This window comes from Aythya ferina (assembly GCF_964211825.1).
Source record: "Aythya ferina genome assembly, chromosome: 1".
Lineage (NCBI taxonomy): Eukaryota > Metazoa > Chordata > Aves > Anseriformes > Anatidae > Aythya > Aythya ferina.
The window spans coordinates 159,698,090-159,725,166 of record NC_140296.1 but is presented as its reverse complement, the minus strand read 5'-3'; the positions used below and the strand labels follow the sequence as shown (position 1 = coordinate 159,725,166).

At 39.1% G+C, this 27,077-nt stretch overlaps 1 protein-coding gene across 5 annotated transcripts; it reads left to right on the top strand.

Moving 5' to 3' along the window:
- The first annotated feature begins 761 nt into the window (after positions 1–761).
- On the top strand, positions 762–26,724 carry CEP83 (centrosomal protein 83). Of its 5 annotated transcripts, XM_084507261.1 has the most exons (17): positions 762–997; positions 2,016–2,048; positions 5,325–5,581; positions 5,927–6,077; positions 6,845–6,937; positions 7,238–7,369; positions 11,899–12,150; positions 13,306–13,437; positions 16,612–16,726; positions 18,132–18,276; positions 18,414–18,563; positions 19,227–19,302; positions 20,254–20,411; positions 23,045–23,174; positions 24,048–24,151; positions 24,904–25,084; positions 25,811–26,724. In XM_084507261.1, exons 3-17 carry the CDS (start codon positions 5,433–5,435, stop codon positions 25,994–25,996), a joined length of 2,154 nt encoding a protein of 717 aa, XP_084363387.1. In that variant the 5' UTR covers positions 762–997; positions 2,016–2,048; positions 5,325–5,432; the 3' UTR covers positions 25,997–26,724. The 5 variants fall into 5 exon arrangements, with proteins under 5 accessions (XP_084363387.1, XP_084363386.1, XP_084363388.1 ...); XM_084507260.1 differs by lacking the exon at positions 2,016–2,048; XM_084507262.1 differs by lacking the exon at positions 2,016–2,048 and having other exon boundaries at positions 762–1,004.
- The last annotated feature ends 353 nt before the right edge of the window (positions 26,725–27,077 follow it).

Sequence of the window (27,077 nt, the reverse complement as noted above, 5' to 3'; positions counted from 1 at the left end):
CAGGATTCCCAGGCCAGGCCCATCTGAGTCCCTACAGCAGCATTATAGTAAAAGCAATCAGGGGTAGGAGCAGGTTTTCCGTACTGCTTCTTGCACAGCTGTGAGATGGGGAGGGAGATGGTAACGGTAAGGCTGTTGAGCAGCTTTGCTGGCAATAGACACCTAACCCTGTCTGCTGATTTTAGTTACCTAGATAATTTTATATTTTAAAATTTTTCTCCCATGTGTCCTCCCCCCAAACTCCCCTGAGCTCATGCTGATTCCTGACGACATTTCTCATGTCCTTTGCTGTGGATGGCCGCTGTGTGATCCCGATGTGCAATCCTCGCCCTGCAGCTTACAGCCGCTGTGACGGGGGAACCAGGGCTCCGGGTCCATGCACAATACGGTCTGCCTTAATACACTGCTATTTTATTTTATATTATTTTATGTTATTTTATTTTACTTTATTTTATTTCATTTCATTTCATTTCATTTTTTCTCCTCTTTTTCCTGCGGGGGTCATCGCTAACACCCGCACTCCACAACAGCACGGAAGCCGTTTTCAATCCTTATTAGAGGACTGCTAATCTCCTCAGGGGGGTGCCTGTGCTGGCCTGGGTGCCCACGTCCCCTTTTAGGGGATTTCACAGGGGGACACGGCCCCGGGCTGCAGCGGGGCCGGGCCGGGCGGGCTCCTCCTCTCCTCCCCTCCGCTCCCCTCCCGCCTCCGCGCACGCGCGCGGCCGTTCCCCGGGCGACACCGCCCCGCGCGCCCCGCGCGCTGCTCCCAGGCCGCCCCGCGCCCCTCGGGCCGGCGGCGCCATTTTTAAACGGCTCCCGGCCGGGGGCCGCCGGGCGCAGGGGGAGCCCCGCGGGGGCGGCGGGGAAGGTAACGGTAACGGTAACGCAACGGCCGCGGGCTCCGCTTCCTCACACGGGCTTTGCCTGCATGGGCACGGCGGGGTGAATGCTGCCGTGTTCGACTGCAGGAGCCGTGTAGGGCACGCAGGCTGAGGTGAGGAGTAAGTCCTGCCTGAACGCCGCCGGTTTGGAGTCAGTGTGAAGTCTTGTCAGCAGCAGGGGAAGTGCTGTGGGCTGTACAGCTGTGTGCGGCAGGCTGCGAGCTGTTGCATCTCTAACCCCAGCTGCAATGTTGAATGAGGCTTTAGTGAGAAGTTTCTTGTCTGTATCTAAGGGTCTCTTGTCATGGGAAAAACAAACAAACAAACCCTACCTGGTGTATGCAGACAAATCGTTGTGGACTGCAGCTAGGAGACTTACCAGATGTAACTCCTGTGACAAATTTCAGTTTGATCAGTGGCTTGTGCTAGCAGCTTGGCTTACTATGTTTTTAAAGCAAAACCTTTAATCCTGGATTAGTTTATAACCCTGTTTGTTTTCTTTATCTAACAAAAATAACCCTATTTCTATTATAACCCTATTTCTGTATAAGGCAGAAATGGCAAGAGTAACCCCGTGTGCCATGCATGAAGATGGCACTGTGAAATCCCGTGTCACAGGGTGGGTTGGGTTGGGAGGGGCCCTGAAGGATCACCCAGCTCCAACCCCCTGCCAGGGGCAGGGACCCAGACCAGGTGTACCCTGATATGCGTGGCTGTTGGCACATGTATGTTAAACAGCGTTGTGAGAGCAGTGACAGTTGAAACTAGACTGTCTTTTATAAGTTATAAATCATAGAGGTGTTCTCCTATTTCTGCACTTAGGCATGCTCAAACAGTAAGTGTTTATTTTCACTGGATTCTCAACAGTGATGTCTGAGCAGTTGCCCAGACTATAGAGATTCCTATGATAAAGGTTTTCACCTTTTGCTGATTTTTTTTTCCCAGTTTATTTTGTATTTTATTATTATTATTTATTTTATTTCTTATTTCTTAAATGTGGTTACTTTGGCTATTGCAAAATGTAGAATATAAACTGTTAGAGCAGTACACAATCTAATTTCTCAAATGATAGATAACTTTGCTTTTAACTTTGCTATTTTTTTTTTTTATTTGCTCGGTGTTCGTGGGAAGTGTGATCTCGGGTGTGTTGCATAGTCATTTAAGGTAGGGCTAATTTAACCCAACTTTGCTGAAAAGCCGAGTGTCTAGCCCAAGGCTGTGACCACATGAAGGTCTGAACTCCTGGTGTGACAGTTCTCTGCTCCTGAAAGGAGAGAGGCGTGCTCCTCCTTCCGCCACCTTATTTGTCTCCTCGTTTCTTTGTGCAAGCCAGTACCAGCTGCCTACTTTCACTGATTCTGTGGCTTGTTGGGTTTTTCCTTATGCTGGAATGACTCACTGGCCTCACCAGAAAAAGAAACTATTGAGTGTTTTCTGCTCGTTTAACTATTGGCTTCTTGAGTTAAAGCAGCTCATAGAAGGGTCTGATGAATGGCAGTTCCAGGAATAAGGATGAAGGAGGGAGGAGGAAGGCAACCTCTCATTCCTGGTGACAGGGAGCTGTCAAGTGGGTTACGGTTTCTTGTTAGCTCCTTATCTGCTCCGACTCCACAGACCCTTAAGCAGAGCAGTAGTGTCTGGAATCACTTGGTGAGGCTCTGCTCTTCCTTTGAGTGTCTCGCTTATTCTTCCAGACAAATAGCTTATTGTTCCATGAGATGTGGCAGCAGTCGTTGCAAAATTACATTCAGAGTACCATCTAATTTAACTGTTTAATGTTCAACCATGGTAAATTTATGTGTGTTAGCATGGTCAGAGGACACAAAGAAGAGCTGTGAGTGAGTTGTGTCACCCAGGCTGGTGCATGCTGGAGTCCTGGAGTTGGGCTACGCCAGGGAAGCGAGAAGGAGGCTGCGGTGGTCAGAAATTATAGCGACATCTTCATGTTTTTCTCTAAATGCAAGTTTCCTCACAATTTTAAGTACTTGTAGAAAACAAAATTTAAAATAATGTAGCTCAAAAATCTTGTGAAAGAAAAGTCCTTTCATGATGTGTGGATATAAAGGAGAGAGATGTAAAGTACGCCTTTAAAAAGTGTTTCTTTGTGTATGAAAATAGCTCTTTGGAGGAGAAAGGCAGAACAAAGGTGACTCTTGGAAATGTAGTCGAGTTACTTCACTTGACTGGATATTCTACCAAAAATATTAACCAATATCAATATATAGATATATGTATATTATGTAATTTCAGGTATTAAGTGTGCAAAACATGAGCTTCAGGACTCTGTACCAATACCTTTCCTTGTGTACCTGCACAAAATGTTAAGATTGCATAGTATGGATTCGGGGCAGTTGATACAAGTTTGCAGTTTTGTAAATTTACCAAGTTTTATGTTATGTTATAGGTGGAGAATTAATTTTAGATATGCTGGGGTTTTAGTTTCTTTCAAGCGTGTTTTATGGTTCTCTACCTTTTTGAACAGGTGTACAAGGGAAGGATTTTTAACTAGTGTTCCTGTAAAGTATTACTTAATTATGCAAGACTACACTTTTTTTTTTTAAGAATATTTTAGGTCTAATCATTGACTATGAGAAGGTGCCACTAGAACAGAAGAGATTCATGTTAGTAGGGTACTTACTCTATAGGGCCAAGACAATGGTGAGTGTTTGCAGCTCTGTGAGGACTCGTTTTGTTTTTGAAGAAAAAAAAATAAAGGTATTTTATTTAATTTTATTGTAAGAAAGTGTGTAGGCTAAATATCACAAGTTGCTTCAATGATTTCAAGGAAAGAGGTCTTACAAAGTAATGAAATTTCTGGTACTGTAGATTCTCTCATCACCGGGAATGTAAATCCTGAAGTTTGCCACTAGATGTCCCTGCAAGCCCAAATAGTTTTGCTTCCTTAATTACATATTGCTTAGGTTTTTGAATGTGTGAAACGGATTTGTAAGCCACAGATGTGCACACAACTGGATATGTGTTTTGCTTTATAATCTGTGGACTTTCTGATAGTAGCCAAAGCTGTGAGGAGTGGATGTATTTCCCACCTTCAGCAGCTTGGGGCTGAAATTACAAACGGTTGCATTTCCATTTTTTTTTTTTTTTTTTTTTGGTTGATTAGTTCTCAGAAAACTCCATGTTTTCTGGAGTCTTTATATCTATAATGCTGCTTCAGAAGCATCTCCTCCTCCTTATCCTCTCAGCAAATGTGAGTAAAGCAGGATAAAAGAAATGGCTGTTGCCACCTTGCCTGTGCCGGTATTGGGACACTTTCCTCTCACCTTTCCCCATCCTAGTAGTGGAGGAAGAAAATGGGCACTAAATGTGCCGTGCTTATTTATCTGTATGGAAGATAATTTTCATCTTGCTTGTAGCTCAGGGTTTATAGAATCAAGTGGTGAGTGCTTAAGGTAGGCCCATGAGAGATGTTAAGAGTGGAATACTAGAAAGCGTTATGTATTCAGCTGTGTTGGAGAAGGAGGCTAGCTAGTTGCAGTGATGCTGGAGATTTAACTTTTTTTTGCATACCACTGCAAATACGGAGTTTTTAGGCACCAGTCCAGTACTGCCGAAAGCCCAAAATGTCAGGGTAGCTGGTTTCAAAGCTTTATAACTTCCCTAAAATTCAGTTGCAGTCCTCCCTCCCCCAGATCCTTTAGAAGCACCAGCAATAACCAGTCTCAGGCAGTGCCTGGTTTCTAATATCGAGAAGAGCCGATGGGGCGCATGTTATAATACTTCCTCATTTCTCAGCATCTGGCAATCTGCAGCTTTCTCACACCCATCTGAGATTGTCACATTTAGCAAAACTCTTGCTGGAAAGGTCACACGAAACCACCAGAAAAACTTCAAAAACTAGAAGTGACATGTATCAATGATGTGTTTCAGAGGTGAACTTTGGACAATCTGGAAGATACCAGCCTGTGAAGTTGTAACTCTTCCAGAAGTGGCCTGATAGGAGCTCACCAGTGAGCATTATCTCCTGTTCGAGGTGATGCGATGGTGTGTGGAACAGTGCATCATGTTAGGATAGTGCGACAGACTGTGATACAAACAGCTTTTACTACTTCGTATCTGATGTCTGTGACCCCTGCTTGAATCCTAGTTAACAGGGCATAATTAACATCATGGTTTGATTCTTAGTGTGCAGCGCAAGTAAAAATAACATTTTGTGTGGCCTGGTGGTTAAAGATGCTTGTGCTTGTTTTATATTGGCTCAAATAATCTCCAGATTTAACTTTATGCTGTATCCCTAGGACAGCTACTACACCTCAGGGCAGGTAGAACGAGCAGAGAAGAGTGGCCCTTTCAGTAGGGGATTTCTAACGTGAGTTACAGCCGAGCTAGGATTCTTCTGTATTGAAAGCAAAAGTAGCATGTGAAGTCTTTGAAGTGTGAATGTACTTGATTGCTAACTACATGGGTTTGTATTTCTGTCAGGTGACCTGATCTCCTGGGATGTCAGCTGAAAAGGTGCACGGCAATGTAGATTTGTAATAAGTTCATTTTTTTGTCCTCTCAATACCCATTGTGAAGAGTCACCATAAAATGGATGCTTTGGGCAGTCTCCTTCCTCCCATGGCTGGGAGTGGTGATGTGGCTAATTCACAAGAATTACAAAAACTTCTGATTGATGAAAAAATGCGATGTGAGCACCATAAAGCAAATTATCAAACTCTAAAGGCAGAACACATAAGGTACAGTATTTTAAACAGGTTTCTTCATTAGAGCTGTTAAAAGATGAAGCAAAAACTTAGGTAGAAGGGAGTTTGTATGTGTTAGCTGTTTGTGTATTTAAGGACATATTTCAGTATTGTTCACTTCAGAAAAACACAATTCAAAATATCTTAAGATATTGTAGGTGAGGTTTCTGTAGTACATTATATGTTTGTAAATATGGAATAAGTTTTCAATGTGTTACAGGATGAGGGTATTAACTTCTTAGTTCTAACTTGATATTCTTATTTTTGCATCTGAAGATGAGGTTTCTGAGCTTAAATTTATTTTAGATTTACTCTCCAAATTAATATTTTAACTTACAGGTTGCAGGAGGAATATACAAAATTACAAGATGAACTGAAGCGGTTGTTGGTTGAAAAGCAGACTGTGCATGAAAAATTCCAGTTTCTCCTTGCTGAATATAGAGAGGAGTTGTTGGGTAAAACACAAGAGTTGGAAAGACTGAAGACGCAGGTGAGGCAATTTACTAGTAGAGTTTAATATGTATTTCAGTCCTGGAACAGGGCCATGTTTATGTTTCTGTAACAGGCATACATTTGTCTTGAATCTATTTCAGCTATCTTGAAACCTGCCCGATCTGAGGAATGTTTCTTCCTTAGAATGACTGACTATAGGATGAAATTGTTTTGTTTAATTAAATATTCTAAATTCTGTTAGGTACTACGTTAACAGTAAGATCCTCAGTCTCTGTCCATGCATGTTCTGTTCCTGCTATGGGGAAAATCATCTGCCCTTTTGGATAACTTAGATGCCTTTTAGCATAAGTGGTTACAGAAGTAGGTGTTTGTTTCTCTTCATGGTGGCAACTTTCTTCATCCTAAAAAGGAAACAAACAAACAAACAACTACCGAAAACATTTAAGATCATTTGGATGACATTTTCTATAATTGCTTGTTTCCCTAAACTAATGCAGGACGTAGTTCTTAGGAAACAAACACAGCATCTAACAAAGGATCCCCAGACACTGATTGACATTTGTATTGCTTCTACCAGTGAATGCTGACATTTTAAATGTCAACATTATTATCTTCCCAGAATATTTTTAGATCATTAATATCACATTTCTTCTGTAGCTACCATTGAAAAATTCTTTAGAAAAACAGAAAATAAAACGGAATTCTTAAAGCCATGCTTGAAATACTTTATTCCTGGATATTTGGCCTGTCACAATGTAAATAAATGAATAAGACTGGTTATTTATGATACCCTTCTGTCTTAAGGTCCTAACTCCTCAGAAGTTAGAGCTGTTAAAAGCACAAATACAGCAGGAATTGGAATCTCCTATGACAGAACGTTATCGGAAACTAGAAAATGTAAGTATAGAGTATTTAGTAGTATTTTATTTCATTTAGAGTAGTGATGACCAGTTTGTAATTGTTTCTAAAAACCTTAGGAAATTAAAACTGAAGGGGGAGCAAAATAGGACTTTCCTTTGGCTGGCTGGTACTGTTTGCTACTGTTGCCTGAGGCAGTGGATGTTGAAACCCTAGAAAAGGGAGAGGGAGGGATTCATGTCTACAAATGAAACTTACGAAGTAACAGGAGCATTGCATGGATGTTTGAGAGAAATAAAACTGAAAACTTTGGACTGATTTATTTTTTATCTCACTCAGGAAGTGGAAAAATACAGAACAGAATATAACAAACTTCGTTATGAACATACTTTTCTGAAGTCAGAATTTGAACATCAAAAGGAAGAACACGCACGTGTTTTAGAAGAGAAGAAAATAAAGTATGAGGCAGAGGTACATGGATTATGTTAGTTTAAATTGTATCTGATGACAAAACCACTTGAGGGGTTATCAGTTTGACATCATTTCATAATGTAATATTTGTTTCTGATCTTGTAATTCTCAAAATGCTTTAATGACTTAACCCTAAGGCTGTCTCTTTAGGTTTGTTTGGTGATGTGTTGCAATATCATTTGTGCTATTATAAGTTAGAGTAGACTTGCCTTCTGATAAGTAAAGCTACTGGCTGTCATTTAAATGCTTTTTTAAAATCATATTTTTGATAGAATTTGAGACATTAAATTAATAAGTTATGAGCAAGTGATAGAAACTTAAATTTTTAAATTGAGGAAGTTAGGCAAAAACACCAGGAGGCCTGCATGGTTGAACAAAGGAGCTTCTGGCCAAACTAAAGCAGAAAATGGGAGACCTGGTTACCCAGAATATGGAGAAGGCTGAGGTACACAATGACTCTTCTGCCTCTGTCTTCACTGGCAAGAGCTCTAGGCACATAGCTGAAGTCCCAGAAGGCAAAGGAAGGAACTGGAAGAATGAAGAACCTCTCACTGTAGGAGAAGCTCAGGTTTGGGACCATCTAAGGAACCTGAAGGTGCACAAGTCCATGGGACCTGATGAGATGAATCCCCAAGTCCTGAGGGAACTGGCGGATGAAGTTGCTAAGCCACTGTCCATCATATTTGAGAAGTTGTGGCAGTCTGAAGTTCCCACTGGCTGGGAGAGGGGAAACATAACCCCCATTTTTAAAAAGCGAAAAAGGAAGGAGGACCCAGGGAACAACAAGCCATTCAGTCTTGCCTCTGTGCTTAGCAAGAGCATGGAGCAGATCCTCCAGGAAACTATGTTAAGGCACATGGAAAAGAAGGAGGTGACTGGTGACAGCCAACACGGCTTCCCCAAGGGCAGATCATGCCTGACAGATTTGGTGGCCTTCTAAGATGGGGTTACAGCACTGGTGGATAGAGGAAGAGCAACTGATGAGGAAGACCAACTACCTGGGCTTGTGCAAAGCATTTGATGTGCTCCCCTATGATGTCCTTGTCTCTAAATTGGAGAGACGTGGATTGGATGTGTGGACCGCTCTGTGGGTAAGGAATTGGCTGGATGGTCACACTCAAAGAATTGTGGTCAACAGTTCGGTGTCCAAATGGAGATGAATGATAAGTGGTGTTCCTCAGGGGCTGGTGTTGGCAGCAGTGCTGCTTAATGTTTTTGTCAGTGGCATGAACAGTGGGATGGAGTGCACCCTCAGCAAGCTTGCTTATGACACCAAGCTGTGTGGTGGGACACTCTGGAGGGAAGGGACGCCATCCTGAGGGAGCTGGACAGGCTTGAGAGGTGGGGCTGTGCAAACCTCATGAGGTTCAACAAGGCCAAGTGCAAGGGTCCTGCATCTGGGTTGGGGCAATCCCAAGCACGGGAAGAGGCTGGGCAGAGAATGGATTGAGAGCATCCCTGAGGAGGAGGAGCTGGGGGTGTTGATGGAGAAGCTCAACACAAGCCAGCAACGTGCGCCAGCAACGTGCTCCCGCAGGCCAGAAAGCCAACTGTACCCTGGGCTGCAGCAAAAGCAGCATGGCCAGCAGGACAAGGGAGGTGATTGTCCCCTTCTGCCTCACTCTCCTGAGACCCCACCTGCGGTGCTGCACTCAGCTCTGGGCCCCCAGCACAAGGACATGGAGCTGTGAGAGCGAGTCCAGAGGAGGGCCACGAGGCTGATCAGAGGGCTGGAGCACCTCTCCTGTGGGGACAGGCTGAGGGAGTTGGGGTTGTTGAGAAGGCTCCGGGGAGACCTGACAGTGGCCTGCCAGTGCCTAAAGGGGCCTACAGGAGAGCTGGGGAGACACTGTGTCAGGGAGTGTGGTGATGGAACAAGGAGTAATGGCTTTAAACTAAAAGAGGGGAGATTTAGATTAGATCTAAGGAAGAAAGTCTTCCCACAGAGGGTAGTGAGGCCCTGGCACAGGCTGCCCAGAGAAGCTGTGGCTACCCCATCCCTGGAGGTGCTCAAGGCCGGGCTGGGTGGGGCTTTGGGTAGCCTGGGCTGGTGGGAGGTGTCCCTGATTATCTTTAAGGTCCTTTCCAACCCAAAGCATTCTATGACTATATCCATGGCAACTGATCACAAAAGAAGAGAATATACTGTTGACAGGACAAGGATACAATTTGAAGCTATGTGGGATCAGGACAATGATCGTTGAAAGGATACTAAAAACTTTGGTATCTTTATTTCAGTTGTGTTAACTCTTGAATAAACAATCCATAAGTTTTTTGTTTCAGAACTGAACTTTGAAATGAGTAGCTAAATAAATTGCCAGTTTATGTGTTTTAAATATATGCAGCTGTGTAAATGAGTGTTGCATATGTGATTTGCATATTCATTTAAGTATTTGTTTGGGAGTATATCACAAGATGCTAGATTTGAATGTATTAGTCCCAACATGAGGTACAAATCAAGGGCAATCATTGCTTTCAAATCAGTCCAAATTCACAAATGTGGTGCATCAAAAACAGAATACTTGTCCTTCACAGAGCTAACCCACTGTGCTGCTTTACAGCCGACCTCTCTTGTGGGCTTGCTGGATGTGTGCTAGTCCTGCTGCAAACCAGCATGCTTAGAGAACGTGGAATTACCTGGATGGAGCCCAGGGCACAATGTAATCTAGTTTCACTTATTTAGAATCCTTTTAACCTCCCCTGCCATTTAATGCAAGGGTACTACAAAAACATCTTAATTCCTAAATGCTGGCTTGGACATGTCATGCAGTAACTCTTCGATCTGTTCATAAAAGGGATTGTGTGGGTATATGCTGCAGAATTTGGCATTGCTCCATAGAAAGCACTGATTAAATTCATAAATACAGTGCTGCAGATCAGAGTTGGGAAAGTGGTCTCCAAATACGGAGAGAACCCTTTTCCACCTTACTTTCTTACTCATTTGCCCCCAGTCTGCACAGAACATTCTGCCACTGTAACTTAGTTTGAAACTCTGGGATCTATATATTTATAGTGTTTGCTAGTTAGAGTCTCAAGATTAGTTCATACCTATCACGCTGCCTTGGGAACTTGCTTTGTTTTCCGTCTGACAGGGATGGTTCACATTGACTATCTTGAATTCTAGGCACAGTACACCAGGTGTGGCCTTAAAACTGCTGGAAGGGTGCAGAAGATCACTTTTGGGGACCTGCTGGCTATTCTTTTCATAGAATCATTAAGGTTGGAAAAGACCTCCCAGATCATCTGGTCCAACCATCCCCCTACCACCAGTGTCATCCACTAAACCGTATCCCTAAGCACCACGTCCAACCTTGAACACCCCCAGGAATGGTGATTTTGTTAGTCTCCAGGAGTCAGTTGGTTGTCTTTGCTGCAGGGGTGCTCTGCTGCCTAATGCTGCAACTGTCCACGAGGACACCCGGCTGCCTTCCTGTGGAGCTGCTTCCCAGGTAGCTGCCCCCAGCCTGTACAGCTGCGGTGGGTTACTCCACCCCAGATGCATTGCTGTGTACTTGCTCTTGTTGAACTTGAGGTTCCAGTCAGCACATTCCTTCGGTCAGAGGAGCAGTTCTTCTTTCAAGCATATTGACCATTCCCCTGAGTTCGGTGTCACCCACAAGCTCGCTGAACGTGCACTCCTGTCATCCAGGTCGTTGATGGGGACATCAATCAGTATGGGAGCCTATACTGACCCCAGAAAGGTTCCATCAGTTACAGGTAGTCAGCTGAACTTTGCATCACTAATCACCACACCTTAAGCCATCCAATTTTCCACCCAGTGCATCGTGTTTATTCAGCCCATATCTCACCAATTTGGTGAGAGAGGGAAGATTATGGGAGATTGCATGAAAAGCCTTGCTAAAATCAATTTTTTTACAAGATCTACTTCGCTCTCCTTTTCTGCAATGCCAGTCCTAGAAAGGAGAGAAGTAAGCTGAGCAAGTTTTGACCTTGATAAACCCTGCTTCCCATTGTCTTGTCTTTCATGTGTTTAAAAATCAATGTTAAGAGGATTTGTGCCACAGCCGCCCCAGAGGCTGATGTGAAGTTGATTGTCCTGTAGTTACCTGGGTCCTCCTTCTTGACCCTTTTGCCCTTGATGCTGGGTGTGCCATCTGCCTCTTCCCAGTCTTCCGGAGCCTACTTGGGTTGCCATGACCTCTCGAAGATGATAGAGAATGTTCCTTCAAAATGCTTGGGGGCATTCCAACGACTAATGTGTGTCCAGTGCATTAATGATCCCTAACTTTTTTTTTCCTCTACTCTGAGTACTGCTTTACTTCCACAGATTGCTAGGTGGTTCACGGACATCTGAGGACAAGCCTTATCAGTGAAAATTAAAGCCAAAAAAGGTGCTGACTGCTGGGGCTGTTGATTGTCCTATTTTGAGAGAATACAAATGCAAATATAATTTCATAATTTTTAAATGTGCACTGCTGCACTTTCCTGAATTGTCAATCACTGTATTTGTTGCTGTCTGACACGTAATCAATATAAAGGCTGTTCTTTTTCCAATTAACAACGATCAGATTGCAAGGCTGGAGAAAGATAAAGAAGAACTCCGTAATCAGCTGCTGAGTGTTGATCCCACGAGGGACAGTAAGCGTGTGGAGGTACTCTCCAGAGAAAAGGCACAACTGTATCAGAAATTAAAAGGCTTAGAGGCAGAAGTAGCAGAACTAAGAGCTGAAAGAGACAACTGTGGTGCACAAGCAGAAAGTGTTCAAAGAATACAAGTCCGACAGTTAGCTGAGATGCAGACTCTGACAAGGTCTCTAGAGGTAAGATTAGTATTATTTTTTTATTTTTTAATTTTGTCTCCTTGTAGAGAGGAGTGAGAATAACTCTTAACCTAATAGAACTGTCACTGAGGTCACTGATAATTTTGCTATTGAATCCACAATTTGAATTTGTAAATTTCAGATTTAAAAGTAAGGTGCAAGTACATTGCAGTCTTACTACCAATTTAGCTTTGGGAAGGTGGAGACCTTACCTGAGAGATTTTAAATGATCTTCCTTCTAAACATTTGAGTAATACCATATACGCAGCCAACAAGGTGTTCAAGTCAGCACTTGTCATTTAGTTGGAGTTAGAAACTGGTGACAAGGTGTTAATAATCTGCTACAGTAAATTTTCAATTTTTAAAAATTCCTTTTGTTTTTAATCAATCTACCTGTGTCTCTCCGTTCTCCAACATATTACCATAATTATTTGGTTCTCAGCTTTTGCTTACCCTTTGAAGAACCTTTGGTATTTCTGAACAGTTGTATTTGCTGGGATTCCTCTGCATTCCTCATCTGTGGTCTTCAGGTCTTGCTACCTGTCTAGGTAGTGAGTCTTTCTGTATAGACTTCTTGGACAGCTGCAACATACAGATGCATGGTTCATTTTCCTTTTTACTTTATAAGCGCTATATACACTTGTAACAAAATGCAGTGAATCTCTGTCAAGTACTCTGATTCCAACTTAAAAAGTGTCACGATATTCTTCATTTAGAAAACTTTAAAAGACCCTGCCAGAAATAGGAAATTTAGCTTGGAAAAAGTAAGGTGAAATCCTAGGTTATACTGCCTTTTTGATACTTTAGTAAATCTCACGGTCTTGAGCCTATAATACTTACACACCGGTGATACCGGTGTTTAGAGCCGAGCAGGAATTCATGGGTAGGAATGTGCACTGCCTCCTAACTAAGCTCTGCCTTTTCAAGTAGGATTGACAATGTGTGTGATTCGGTGCATGCAGTGTTAATAAAAGCTTTTGTTACTTCTGAGTAAAGTACAAAACCACGTGCTGTTGACCAGAAGTTAAATATTTTTAGGTATTATTATTATAAAAGGTCATTAATATCTTGAAGCCCAGATCAACGGAAACATGCAGGTGAGCAGCTAGAAACAGCCCTGCTCCAAAAATGTAACAAACACCTCCTTTATTCAAGGCAGAAAAGAAGTCAGCTGAACAACAGATTGATCGAGTTGAGAAGGAATTGCAGATGAGTCATGAACAAAACATTCTTTTAACCAGCAAACTTCACAAATCTGAAAGAGAAGTCAATTCCTTAACTGCTAAAGTAAGTGCTATTATGATATTCTAAATATACATTTTTCATATCATGTTTAAGTTTCTGTTCATATTTTACATTAAGAATAAAATAACAACATTTTTCTTCAGTGACTTAAAGTAGGCTTGGAATTTTTTTCCCCAATTTCACTTGGAAAATATAGAATGTGACTTCACAGGAAAAACATCTCTAGGAACATCTCTAAAGATTGAGGTTATACTTTTTTAACTTTATATTCTAGGTCTTTTCTCTAAATATAACAGTGCTCAAAGAGGTGTCTTCAGGTTTTTAATACTCATGAAGATAGCCAGTCTTCTTTGACTGCAAAAAAACATTTCTCACCCATGACTATTTTTATTTTTATTTTTTTTAATAACCTGTGTAAAGTGCAATGGAGCTCTAAATAGATACTATTTTCCTTTCTTTAAGTTGAGGTATGGCTTGTTGATTTAATTAATTAATTAATTAATTTTTAAGTATCCTTGGAGCAGGCTATGTTAGCTAGAGGCAGCAATCCGCATCAGAATCACTGCTGAGATCTAGGTTATGCTAGAAGTGGGACAGTTGTGTAGCCCTCCCCTTGGGCTGATGTCAGCATAGCTTGTACAGAAATGTTTCTGTACAGTGCTGCATTGTATCATTTCAAGTAGATTATTGTTTTACAAAGTTTGAGTATCTTAGCTGTTGGATCAGCACCGTATCTAAGGGATTTTGTTTTGTTTCTATGCCTTTTCTCAACACCTTAGAGAAATTTTTAGAAAAATACTTAGGTGAAAAAAAAAATAATCAAAAGACTTCTACTATAGGGAAAACCTGAAAGTGCTTAATAAGAAACTTGGCATCGCTATTTAGTAATTCAGAATAATTAGATTGTTATGGATGCCAGATTCAGAGTTTTATCTGGTTGCATCTACTCCTCAGCTACATAATGTACAAAAGACAGACCTTTATGTAATTTTGTATGTGGTTATTTGAATGAATAAGCAAAATTGAAGCACTAGTAAATTGTTTTACCTTCAAATGTTGCAGAATAGTTTTATTGCTTTATGTAAATCTGAGTCAGCACACTCATATTTCATTCCTAATGAAACAGGTACCTGGATAAATGTTAGCATTCTGCTATTTCTCATTCTGCCCTTTCTGCAGAAAATATTGGATGATCATTTTTAGCACATTTGTCAGTTTTTGCTAGCAAACTTAATGTCCTGTGTTTTCTCAGTCTACTAGAAAGGCTTTAGTTATTTCTGAACTAACTGTAAAGCCAGTAGTTTTGGTCTCGTATGTATAGTTGAATGCAGAACTATTTTAAGCTCTGTGTTGACTCAAAGCTATCCTGTATTTCTAAATATTCTCCAAATTAACACTGACATGTGCATTGTATGGGTATGACAGACAACATTGGCATAATATTTCTCAAAAAAAAGGTACCATACAGGAAAAAAAACCCTTCACTTTCTTCCATAGTTGTTCTTCAGCAACCTCGGATTTCATTTAAGACGTGTTTCACAGTACACATTTATGAATGTGAAGTATTTCATTTTGATCCTTTGTCCTAAAAAGTTCAAATTTCCCGTAAGAATAGGATCTGCTGGTATTTTAGTGTCTCAAGCTTGTCTAAATGAAAAATAAACTGGAGGAAGAAACTTCTTTGTTAAACATTTTAAAATCAATAGCCTATCAGAATATCTAATCATCACCAGTCTTTTTGTATCATTTGGTGTTCTCAGTTTTACAGCTCTGCACACCTGCAGAAGTAGGAGAAAATTATGTTTCTTGAAGGGATGAAAGTAGGAAATAATTTCTATATACTAACATCCCTGTCCCCCCAAACACTTCTGTACTCACTCATACTCATTGCTGAACAATTGCATGCATTTGTGTTGCGAATCTGTGCCTTAAAAAAGCCACCTTAAATCTTTCCAAGTTGCCCTCAGATGTTCTCAACATCATATATAAGCAACCAAATCCACCATGTAGTTACTTAATAAGCTACTATGTCATTCTTAACCTTTTGCCACTTGCATGTGCTAGCAGGTTGTAATTACGTTTGTCACTGTGAATGGATTTTCAATATAAGTGCTTTCCTCTAGGTATTTAATTCTCATTGACCGTGTAATTACTGTGTATGAATGCCTAAACTATAAAAAAAAAAGTTTTTGTGCAAGCAGTAATTGTCTTTGATTTGATATTCTTAAGACTGCTTTTATGAGGCTGTTTGATGTGCATGTCTTAGCTGCAGAGAAGTATTTGATTTAAAATGCACTTTAAATCTATGAAGACTTTGACTTTGAAAGTAGTGTAGCACTCCAGGAGGTCAAGGGTGATTAAGGGATAAGTGGTTATCAAATTGAAATGACTTAGGGGAAGCAATGGATACCCTGGTTTTGCATATCCCTGCTTTGTTTTACTCCAGGGAGATTACATTTAACTTTATTTTAGTTTGACTCAGAGATTTTTAGTCGGAAGTGAGGTATGAGCAAAGTGACATGCTAATGCCTGAGTTAGTGAGGCATCAGGGTCTTATGCAATATTGGTTCAGTGTCATAGCAAGAGAGTTCAAATGAGTAGTCTTCTCAAAAATATGCTAATAGTCACAGGCTAGCTTGGAGCTATGTCTATGTCTGTGTTCATGTCTATGTCTAGTATTTGCTCAGAAACTGAGTTTTTGTAGGCAATCCTGCACGTTTCTGTGCAAATCTTTGTAAAGAGTATCTTTTAGACTTGTAATAACTTGTAATAAACTGGCTTGTAATAACTGGCTGGTTAAAGATGAAATACGTGCCTGTAGTCAGAAAGCTTGTTTCCCAGAATGGGTAGTGTATTTGGGCACTTTAATGTCTTCGTCAGGGAATATGCAAACCTTGTGTTTCAAGATAACTGATAATACATCCATTAGCCTGTAATAATACCAATCATCATTTGGGGAACCAGATCATGTCAATAGATGTAGTGCTGCAGTATCCATATAAGCACCATTTAAAAATTATCTGCAAGGCTGGATATTCTAGAATGGCTTTCAGAAAAGGAGTAGATGGAAAAATATTTACAAAGGTGTATTTAAAATAAGCGTAATTACCCTTATTTCACAGATTTTCTTGTTAGCAAAGTATCGCCTGACAAACTTTGAGCTGCAAATACATACGTATTTATTTTCAGTGGATTTTTTATTTTTCTAATTCTTAGGTAGAGGAACTTAAACATTCACACAAATTAGAAGTAACAAATGTCAAACTGGAGGCAGCAAGAACAAAAAGCGAAGCAGAAAGAGAGAGAAACAAGATTCAAAGTGAAATGGATGGTAAAATGTGCAATTAATTTCTAGTGGTTTCTTTTATAACTTTGAGTTAGAATACTTCAATTATTTTTCCTCTAAACATTCCCTGGCAATCTTTACCTTCTGCTTCTGGTCTAGGTGATAGATCAAAAAATGAATTTTGTTATCTGAACTGTGTCCTATCACTTGATCTATCACACAGGTTTTGAAGGACAGTTACAGAACAACTTGCATTTATGTAAATTAATGGATTTGTGATACAAATTGCACGTAATCTGTTTCAAATCATGTCCCTTCTAGGGCATTTTTTTCCTCTATTGTCTAATTCTACAGCCTTTTGCACTCTGCTTGAAACCTTAATGTATTATAAGGCTTCAGTGTTTTGTTTTCTGCTTCTGAATCCATGCAATGGAAAAAAAAATGGGTTAGGCTGTCATGTGAAACAAAATCTAATTTCTAGTTTGTTCTTTAAATAAAATAGGCAATGGTCTAAACTACCTAATATATCTGAGCCTGTAGGCAATGTGTAATATTCTTCTGTAGTGAGAAGAACAAAGCTTTCTAGTACCAGTTGCTGCTAATTTAAATCACTCTACAGCTTTTAAGTGGACTGTCCTCCCTGATTTACCATAATCTCAAAATGGTACCTTCTTCTTCCTGGAACAGTTATTTCTGTTGGTTTGTTTTACTGTTAAGTATCCCAAGAGCAACTAAGTGCTGATTTCTGTATCAACAATGCACTTATTGCAAACTAAAAATGTTGGACCCTATGAACTGTGAAGTACAGACAAGATTAGAGCCAACCTGAAGCTGCCTGTGGAATCTGACTTGTATCACCGAATTAGCTAAATAACCAGGAGTTATTGTTATAACTTGTCTACCTATTTGCCTGTGGAACACAGATGCCTTTTACCATGTGCATCCATTGTTCCTTTGTGTGGAGTCACAATTGTAGAAGTGAAGAATTTGGTAATATGACTGGATTAAAATGGGAGATTTGCTGTAGCTGGGTTATTAATTTCAATGGTAACCTGCTACTGGTTTCTGTAAATGTAATGTCCTCTGTGAAAATAACACATCTTGCTTGACCTTTTCTTAGCTATTGTGGGGCTCTTTTTTAGCCATACACAACTGTGTACTAGAAATAACTTTCGAACTTAAATCTATGATAATACCACCTATTACATTTGTATAAGGATTCCAGTGCAATGGTCACTCTTCAAAAGTTTTCTGAAATGTTGCTGTTACATGAAAGGTCTTCTCTCTTTTATCTGTCATTTAATTTCCTTCATTCATTTACATTCAATGATGTGAATTCTGATTTTTAGTTCCCTTTTTGCAATTTATAGTTATGCTATTAATGGATTTCATCAAGTTGATATCAATAATGACATTTTAACTTTTTTTTTTTTTTAAATGTATACTGTAGGATTGCTGTCAGACAACGAAATTCTTAAGGCAGCTGTTGAGCGTCATAAAGTGCTTTTAGTAGAAAAGGATCGAGAGCTAATTCGTAAAGTGCAAGCTGCTAAAGAGGAAGTTTTTGAAAAAATTGCAGCCTTACAAGATGAAAAGTATGTTTGTTGATTAATTGCTCAACTTCTAAAAGGGCTGGGAAGAATGTTTTGAGTAACTTATTTAAATGTCATTCCTAGTAATAAACTCTTGGCGCTTTGTCATGATCTTTGGTAAATATTGTTTAATATCTCAGGTTAGAACTTGAGAACAGATTAGCTGATCTAGAGAAGATGAAACTGGAACAAGATACTTGGAGACAAACTGAAAAGGATCAGTATGAAGAGAAGCTACGTGTTGTACAGCTGGCAGAAGAATCTAGCAAAAAGGAACTTCAGCGTCTGCGGTAGTGGTTTTTCTAACCTTAAAACAAATTTCTCAATTTTTTCCATAATTTCTTTACAGTAGTCAGTATAAAAGTTAACTATTTACAGGTGCATAATTGTTCATTATGGTAAATAAAACAAATGACCATGCGCAGTGTGTAAAAAGATGGCAGTAGAAAAAAATATGCTGTTTGTAAAGAGTTAACATTTTTCATCCAAACCTTAACAAAAATTACAATTTTAATGAACATTTTAAAGAAGTAAATTTGCATTACCTTTATTAAAACTTGGTCCGTGTTGGCTGCTCGGAAAAACACAGTGTTAAAATGAACTGTCTTTCTTTCCACGATAGCACCATATCATCAACTGGCAAACTGGAATCCTAATATGATATCCTTCTGAGATGGTTATTAGAATTCTCATTGAAGTTGGTTTGCTACAGTATTTATATGAAGATCAGTATGAGGAAATGAATAAAAGTCATACTACAAAAAACAAACGAATAACCTATTTCTTAATCCTATATGAAGCCTAATAATCAATAAAAATAGATTTTTAATCACTTAATTTGAAAGGCTGCTAAATATTTATATCATATATTTTGTTGCCAGGCTGATTTTTACTGACTTCTAACATCAATATTTTAATTAGGTTAAAATAATTGTATTTTATACAATTTTTAGATTAAAAATTCAACAGCAAGCTATGCAGGCAGAGGAGCTAGAAGAGAAGAAACGTGAAAGTGGCGATCTAAAACAGGTAAGAGTTTATTGCATTGTAATATTTTATAGAGAAATACAGTCTTTCCTGCAGTGATCATGTCCAGCATTTGAAGATCAAATTGAATTTTTAAGGCTTTTTTTCCCCCAAGGGACAAAATGTATTCAACAGACATATATATATTTTTATTTTTTTTTTTAAAAAAAGTGTACAGGAATCAGTCATGCTTTTATGGACCTTCATAAATGGATTACAGCTTTTCGCTCCATGCAGTTTTTAGGTATCAAGGATTTCAAAGCTGAATGTTTATGGACTGGTATATTGAAAACGGTTATGCACTATTTAACTGGAGATTCAGTTTCCATGGAAACTTATAAATTGTTTCTAGGTAATGCTCTGCATTTATACTGCATCTCTCATCTGAGGTTCTTCAAGTGCTTAACAGATGTTTGATAAATGAATAAACTGGTGTAAAGTGGTATATTTCTATCACAAAGTGAATTGATGGCAGTGTTGGAAATAAAACCTAATTCTTTTAACTCCTGCTCACCCATACTGTTACCTAGTAGGTAACAATATGGGTGTGCATTGAAGTCATCTGGAACCTGTGTGCACCTGAAGGTTGCAATATTTTCTTTTCCACTCTAGAAACTGGGGTATCTGTGAGTGGGGAGGGGAAAATGAAAGGGGAACAATCGGCCTTTCTGTGTGCTGACTGCAGAGATTGGACTTCTCAGACTGAAAGACTGAAGATTCCTGTCTTCCTTTCTCTTTCTTATTTCAACCACAATAGAAAATTTCTTCCTTGTCTAATAGTAATTTATTGTAAAACTTCTGGAGAAGCCATTAAGTAAGGAGAAAGGGAACAAATGAGATAGGTTTATGTAAGTTAATGCAGCCAGTTGGTGTCTGCATTTTGTTCTCAGTATCTCAAAATTAATTGTTAGTTATTTGCATATCTTCTCAAATGGAAAAATTTCATTTTTATAGCAAATTCAAGACATGCAACTCCAAGTTGCTTCACTTTCTCAGTCAGAAAATGATTTGTTGGATTCTAATCAGAAGCTGAAGGAAACAATAGAAAGACTGAGACAAGAATGTCAAAACGCCAGGACTCAGGCAGAAAAAGCTCAACTGGAAACAGAGAAGTAAAATTTTTTTTCTTCATTTTTGGTTTTACTTTTCATATTGCCTGTATTGCTTTCACATGGATTACTTAGAACGGATTGTGGATTCCAAATAAAGTCTGAAATTAAATGTGAACAGGAAATACTAGACAACTGCATATTTTTTTAAAGCCGTAACTTCTGTTATCTGTTATGCAGTATGTATACAAGCTTTGCTTGTGATAACTTCAAAAATAGGAGTTTGTTTCCATTCATGTCTGTTACAATTTACTATTGACTAATGAAATACACAATTTAATAGAAATAGGATCACATTTCATAAAGAGTGAATGTCAAACTTACTATGTAAGAGTAGATCCAGAATTTTGTATACAGTGTTTTAAGAGTGTTAAGAGTGTTTAAGCATGAAGAGTAAAAAAAAAAAGTGGTTGTGTGTTACATTATGCTTTGATAAGATTTCAGGGACCCAGTCTATATGTGTGTATATACGTTTTTTCCCTTTCACCACATACTTTTAGCTGATACGAGGCAAAAAAAAAGCCTCTTGGGTGCCTACTAGTTGCTCCCATCAAAATGAAAAATAATCACTTTACTTTAGTACACATGCGTGACCACATACAATCAAAACATGCTAAAAATTGCTAAAGGAAACCAAATCTTGTCCAGAGCCAGTCCAGTAATGAATGTTTTCCTGGAATTTAAAGATTAATTTGTCAGTGGGTATGAAAGAGCTGTTCAATATTTCCTAGCCTAGTAACCAAATAGATGTGTAACTTGTAATGGATTATTGTGTTGTGGGTGTTAAAGAGAGTCAGTGTTCCAGATCAAATAGAAAACTTCTAAGAGGTGCCACGTGGTGTAAATATATATATATATATATGTATGTATGTATGTATATATATATTAAATCCTTCTTTGCTGTGGGTTGCTAATGCAATTGCACTATTGTCGCTGATTCAAGTATTGCTTTTCAGTTCAACATTTGAAGAGATTATTGCATTAGCACCACAGAGTGCTGTGTTTTAATGCCATCAATGCAGGTGTCAGTAGCATGTTAAATACTTCGGATGTTTACTTCAGGAAAGAGTATCCATATTTTGAGTGAGATCATCACTCATTTACACATTTATGGGATGTAGATCTTTTATCAGTCAGGAGTCAGTTTTCCTGGGAAGGCAGTGACAGGAGCTTGGCAGTCCTCCGAGATGATTTTATAAATCTGTAGGTAATGTGAGATGCACCAAGTCCAATACTGCAGAAATTAAGAAGCTTTGCAGCCTACATGCAAGTCCTCCCCGTCTGCCCTCCTCTTACCCTGGGAGCCTTGGTACATTTCCATTTCTCTTCTGACTCTGTGGGTGATGCAACTTCCTTCCTTGGTTCAATAATTCTTTCGAGCTTGAACTCCAAGGGTAAAGTTGCATCAAAACAACTTAGCTTAAAGAGGAAGTGAAGTAAGGACCAAAAGATAAGAAGGCCTGAGATACATAGTTTCGGATAAGTTAAAATAATGCTAGTTGGGCCATGAGTAGGTAAAGCAGCTGGCTGGGTCTGGCTTAGGCTTGGAAATGAAAATGTGAAATGAAAAAAAGCCAAAGGCGAACTACTGAGACTGATAAAGATGAGAGATGAACTCAAGCAGGCACTTGTTTAGTGTTTCAGGAACGATATTAGTGGCATTTCTTTAAACAAACAAAAACTCAGGGCCTCTTTAACCACTGTCTCAGCTGAAATTCTTTTAACGTTAAGCAGTGCTTTTTGGGAAAACTCTTGGGTAAAGGGTGTTTGGTGAGAAATTTATGGAGATTCATTCAGACTCCCTGCAGGGAACCTGCATCAGCCCAAGACCAGAGTGGTATGGATACACTGATACCAATCCCTGGGCTGCATTTCTTAAAAATTGCTGCACAGAATCTCACCGTTTGATTTTTATATACTAGCACAGTCAAATAGACAGTTGTTTCTCTGCTTTGACCCACAGTGCAGATAACCACAACAAACAAGACGAGAAGCTGGCTCCTTTCCTTTGCACTGCTAGAAAGCACAGCCTCATTTTAACATCTTCTAACCATGCAAAAATCTAAACAAATTACAGATTTGGGTGGCAGTGTGGGTTCAGCTGGATGTTGTCTAGGAACCGTATCTGTGGGAGCTTCCTGTTATGTTGGTGTTCTGGTTGGGAGCACACAGCAGTCAAGTCTGTACTTATCTGTTACAGAGGAGTAGAGCACACAGGGCAGTGAGCTACTCCCTTAACATCTCACCTCCCAAACACAGAAGGCAGTTGTCAGCCCTTCTGACAACTGACACTTGGCATAGTTGTCTAACGTTGTGCTCCAGTGTGATTATTTGATTTGAATTTAGAAATGTTCTCTGGACAGTTGGGCAACATGCCAACCAACAAGCAGCCTACAATTAACTCGCTTACTGGAATTAGTTTGCAGAATTTGCCTCGTGGTTAAACAAAACCTAGGATTATGTTAAGGCACAGGTTGAAATTTGGTGAATCTTGGACACAAATTTAAATGATAAGCTTCAGTATATAAACGTATGAGTTGTGAAAAGAAGCATTTCTTTTAAGAGCCTTAAGGCCATAACCCAAAACACTGCTTTGTCTATATAACCTTTTAATCTTTTTACCTGATTTTTCTAAGGACTTTAGAATACAAACGTATTGAATGGCTGGAGGAGAAGCACATGCTTACTCAGCGCATCACAGAGAAAGAGGAGAAATACAATGAAGCGAAGAACAAGCTATGTCGAGCTGCTGTTGCTCAGAAAAAGGCATGTTGGCTCTTCCTTTATGAATGATCATGTTTATGAAAAGATCAGTGTTGCTTTGGCCAGCTAGAATTGTTTTAATATTACAAGTCTATTTGCAATCTACTGTGTATAATTATAAAGTACATCAGGTTCTTCAGGATTAGCAAAGAAACATGTTGAAGTGATATGCAAAAGAATATTATGGCTGGCAACTTTATTTTAGTGCCATCAAAGACTTTGTAAGGGTTTCCTGTGTGTACTTAAATGTTATTTTTGTGTGTTATTTTAAGTCCTTGATTAGTAAGGATGTTGTTTCAGGTATCAGATAGATGTTGTTCTCCTTTTCCTTGGTTATGTGTGACCCATCTGTTCTGTGTTGCGGTGTGGTACCCTTCATATTCTAAGCTTGCTTTTTATGTAATAGCTTGAAAGGAAAAAAATGATTGTTTATAAAAACTCAAGATTCGTTGGCAATTTTATTTGTTGTTCGTATACTGATTGTGAAACCTACAGAAAGTTTCTAAGCTCGTTAGAAGTTGAGGTCAATATGAGCAAAAAAAACGTCACAGAATAAAGTGTACAGGTTTTTGTCATGTTTATACATGGCCATGTAAGGAATGATTCTTGTAATTACACAGCCAGTGAGTGTTAATACAGGCAGTCATCGACCAACGAGTGACTTACTGTGCCTTTTTCAGTCATAGCTCTGGGTTATTTCCCGTCTCTTTTGTTTTCTATCCTGGGGATTCAGAACCTCCTAAGAGCATAGCAGTAAGAAAGGGAAATTCCTAAAAACTGTCACAGCATTAAACCATGTGCAGTCTGGGTTTAATTCTTACAGAAGCTCATATACCAAGGCATTACTTAGCTTTGTTTGAAATGTCTGCTTGGCAGAGAAAGACGCTCAATGATAATAAACAAAGGAGGATGCAAGAGAAACTACAACTTCTGGAAGCCAAGATAGAAGAACTGGAAAAAGAAAATCATGTGTTAAATAGGTAATAAACATTCATTTTTCTTACCTTGAAAAATTATATATGGCTCAAATCTGACTTAGAAATATGAAGTACTTATGCCACTTAGTTTACTAACTGCAGCCAGTCTAATGGCATTTTCAGTATTAGAGTTCTTTGGATGGAATCTGTCTGTGACAGTTGTGTTTGTGGACAGCTAAGAGTTTATAAGACAACTGTAGGGCTGGCTCAGGTAGAAATGGAGGGAAAATATCTGAAGAGTATAGATGTTGTTGCAGGAATCCCTTCAAAAGAAGGAATTCATGTTTAAAAAAGAAAAAAAAGGAAAAGGTATGAGCGAAGCAGTGTTGGAGTTGAAAGCACAGTATGTGAAAATAAATGGAAGACCGGAAAGAAAAAAAGACTTCAGAATGGCAAGGGAAACAGACTTAACATCCTCTTTGAAAGAAAAGCTCCTTTTCTTTTTTTGCTCATTGAGCAAGCATGGAGGGCATGATTCAAATAATTAATGCAATGTGGCTCACTCCTGTGAATGCTATTAAAAGCTTAATTTATTCCATGTAAATTCTAGTCTGTAATGCAGTGGGTAGGTTGGCATGTGCAGGGACTCTGAGGTGTTTAGGCTGAAGAATATACACAGATCTTCCACCTTCAGGATCTTCTGGTACATAGTTTGCCTTCACAGAGACAGTGAACAGCAGAGTGCTCATGGAGAGGTGTGCTTCTGTGTTGTGATAATTAAGGTTGTGAGCAATAAGACATCTCTTATTCTGCAGGCAGAATGTGTCCTATGAAGAATATGTGCGCCTCCAGAAGAGACTGAAGGAATTACAACGTAGACACAATGAGTTCCGGAGCTTAATTTTGAATCCTAACATACCATCACTCGGTCCAGCCGGTGTAATGTCATCATCTGCCCTGCCTCCTGGGCCCGAAGTGTCCTTCCCCCTCCTTCAGGTGGTGATGTATTACCATGTATACGTGAGAAAATAATATGACAAAAGAGGGGTGTTAGAACAGTCCTTCATTGAAGACCTTAGTCTTAAGGAAGGAAGGAGCTTTAGCTATTTGAAAAGAGGAAGACTCTTCGGAATGCATCTTTTGGTGTTCCCTTCCTCTGAATAGGAAGGAATTCTTCAAAGACAAAGGATACGTTACAGAATGCCACAAACAGGCAATTTTAACCCTGCTCTCTGTAGTTTCTCCTTCTCCTGAGACGCTTTAAATGGCGCCTTTTGGACAAGAAATCCCATTCTGTTTGTATCAAACCATCCTTTCATAATTAAACACTGGTATTGCTGCTCTTGATTTCTTGTGTGCTTAAAAGCATTTTATTTACCCCGGTGAGCTTCTGAGGGTGGAAAAATCTCTCTAATTGAGGCTGGCCAGGCTGACTTTACTGATTCTTGGTAAGTGACATAAGGCCTCAGCTTAGTGTGCATCTTCATCCGAGAGAAGGAATGCCTGCGCTCATTTCTCGTTGTGGTTATTTGTCTTGAATGTCAGAATGATATCCACTAAAATTTGGGGTGGTGGTGGAATCTAATGAGTAAAAACATTCTGTTCTTCACAGTTTTTATTTTAAAACCATTAATAGTGATAATAATAATAAAGAAATTATTGCTCATTTTGGTCGCATGTAGGTGTGCAAAATGTAATACAGCAACTTTTATTGGTTTTAAGGAGGAACAGCATCAAAGAGAGCTTTCCCTGCTTCGCAAGCGTCTGGAAGAACTAGAAACCACACAGAGAAAACAGCTGCAAGAGCTTGCACCATCTAGAGAGCGAGTAGCAGTGGGAGCATACAGGGACTTAGCCAGAAACAAGACAGCCGAGGAAGGTGGTGCACAAGGTGAGGACTCCAAATAAAGCCTGTGAATTCTACGTAGTGTTAGTTTTTAGTAGCTTATCATTTGTACATGCTTTTGGTATTCTGCCAAACCATGACTGTATGTGCCTGAATTGCGTAAAAAATACTCTGCATAATTTTGTATTTATTTTTGACAGACTATTTAAATTATCAAGAATGTTGTTTTCTAAACAAAATCATTGTAAGAGTAACTGCATTTTGAAAATATCTTTATAAATGGTGTAAAAATATTTGGAAGTCAAAACCTGAAATAATCTTGTTGCAGAAAACTTTAAAAAATATTTTAGCAAGGGTTGTGTGGTGCTGAAATTTTGACATTTGAAATATAAATTAAGATTCAATTTTCTGGAAAAATCCTAAAATAACGTAGTTGATAATATCCTTTTCCTCCTTTGATGTAGAAGTTATTGTATTGGTGTGGAATTTTGCTGGGTTGATATTTGGATTTTAAACCAGTTGCTCTAATCTACATTTGGAATGTTATTTTGAACTTCCCAAGCACATAGACAGGATGAAATGAATTGAAAAAGCAATGAAAACTTTTTTTTGCTACTCTTGTCAATGTGCCTCTTGTATTTTTATAATGGGCAGAAGCAATAATAATTTTTTTTGAAATAATGTAGTGGACTTGAAGTATAACAAATTGCCTTCACATTATGAAAATGTTTGTATTTGTTGTTGCTACTGTACTTTGTTTACTCTACTACAATAAAATCTATTTATTCAAGGTTTATTTACTTATTTTTTTCCCGTCGTTATCACTGTAGTAACAGAAACCTGTAAAGGATCAATTAGTCTTTATGATTTGATAGTGAAAACTTTTGTGGGTGTAAAAATTTTATCTGCTGTTTTTATGAAGATATTGCAATGAAAATGTATTAGTGACATACGCAGTATGTTTTTAATATTGTTGTTAAATTGTAGTACTAGACACCTGAGGAACGAAATTGCATTTAGTGACATTGTCATTAATATTGACTGAGCTTTGCTCTCCTGATGCAGCGTTTTTATTTTCCATGCCGTATGTCAATATAAGCGTGGTATTGCATTTTCCTGGGGAATTTGTTAAACTGTTCTGAG

What these genes read in the sequence shown, in the direction of transcription:
- CEP83 (XM_084507260.1), top strand. Translation starts at nt 5,433, where the DNA reads ATGGATGCTTTGGGCAGTCTCCTTCCTCCCATGGCTGGGAGTGGTGAT. An exon ending in CTAAAGGCAGAACACATAAG is followed by an intron (nt 5,582 to 5,926) that starts GTACAGTATTTT and finishes TTTAACTTACAG; the next exon opens with GTTGCAGGAGGAATATACAA. An exon ending in GCTCAACTGGAAACAGAGAA is followed by an intron (nt 20,412 to 23,044) that starts GTAAAATTTTTT and finishes GATTTTTCTAAG; the next exon opens with GACTTTAGAATACAAACGTA.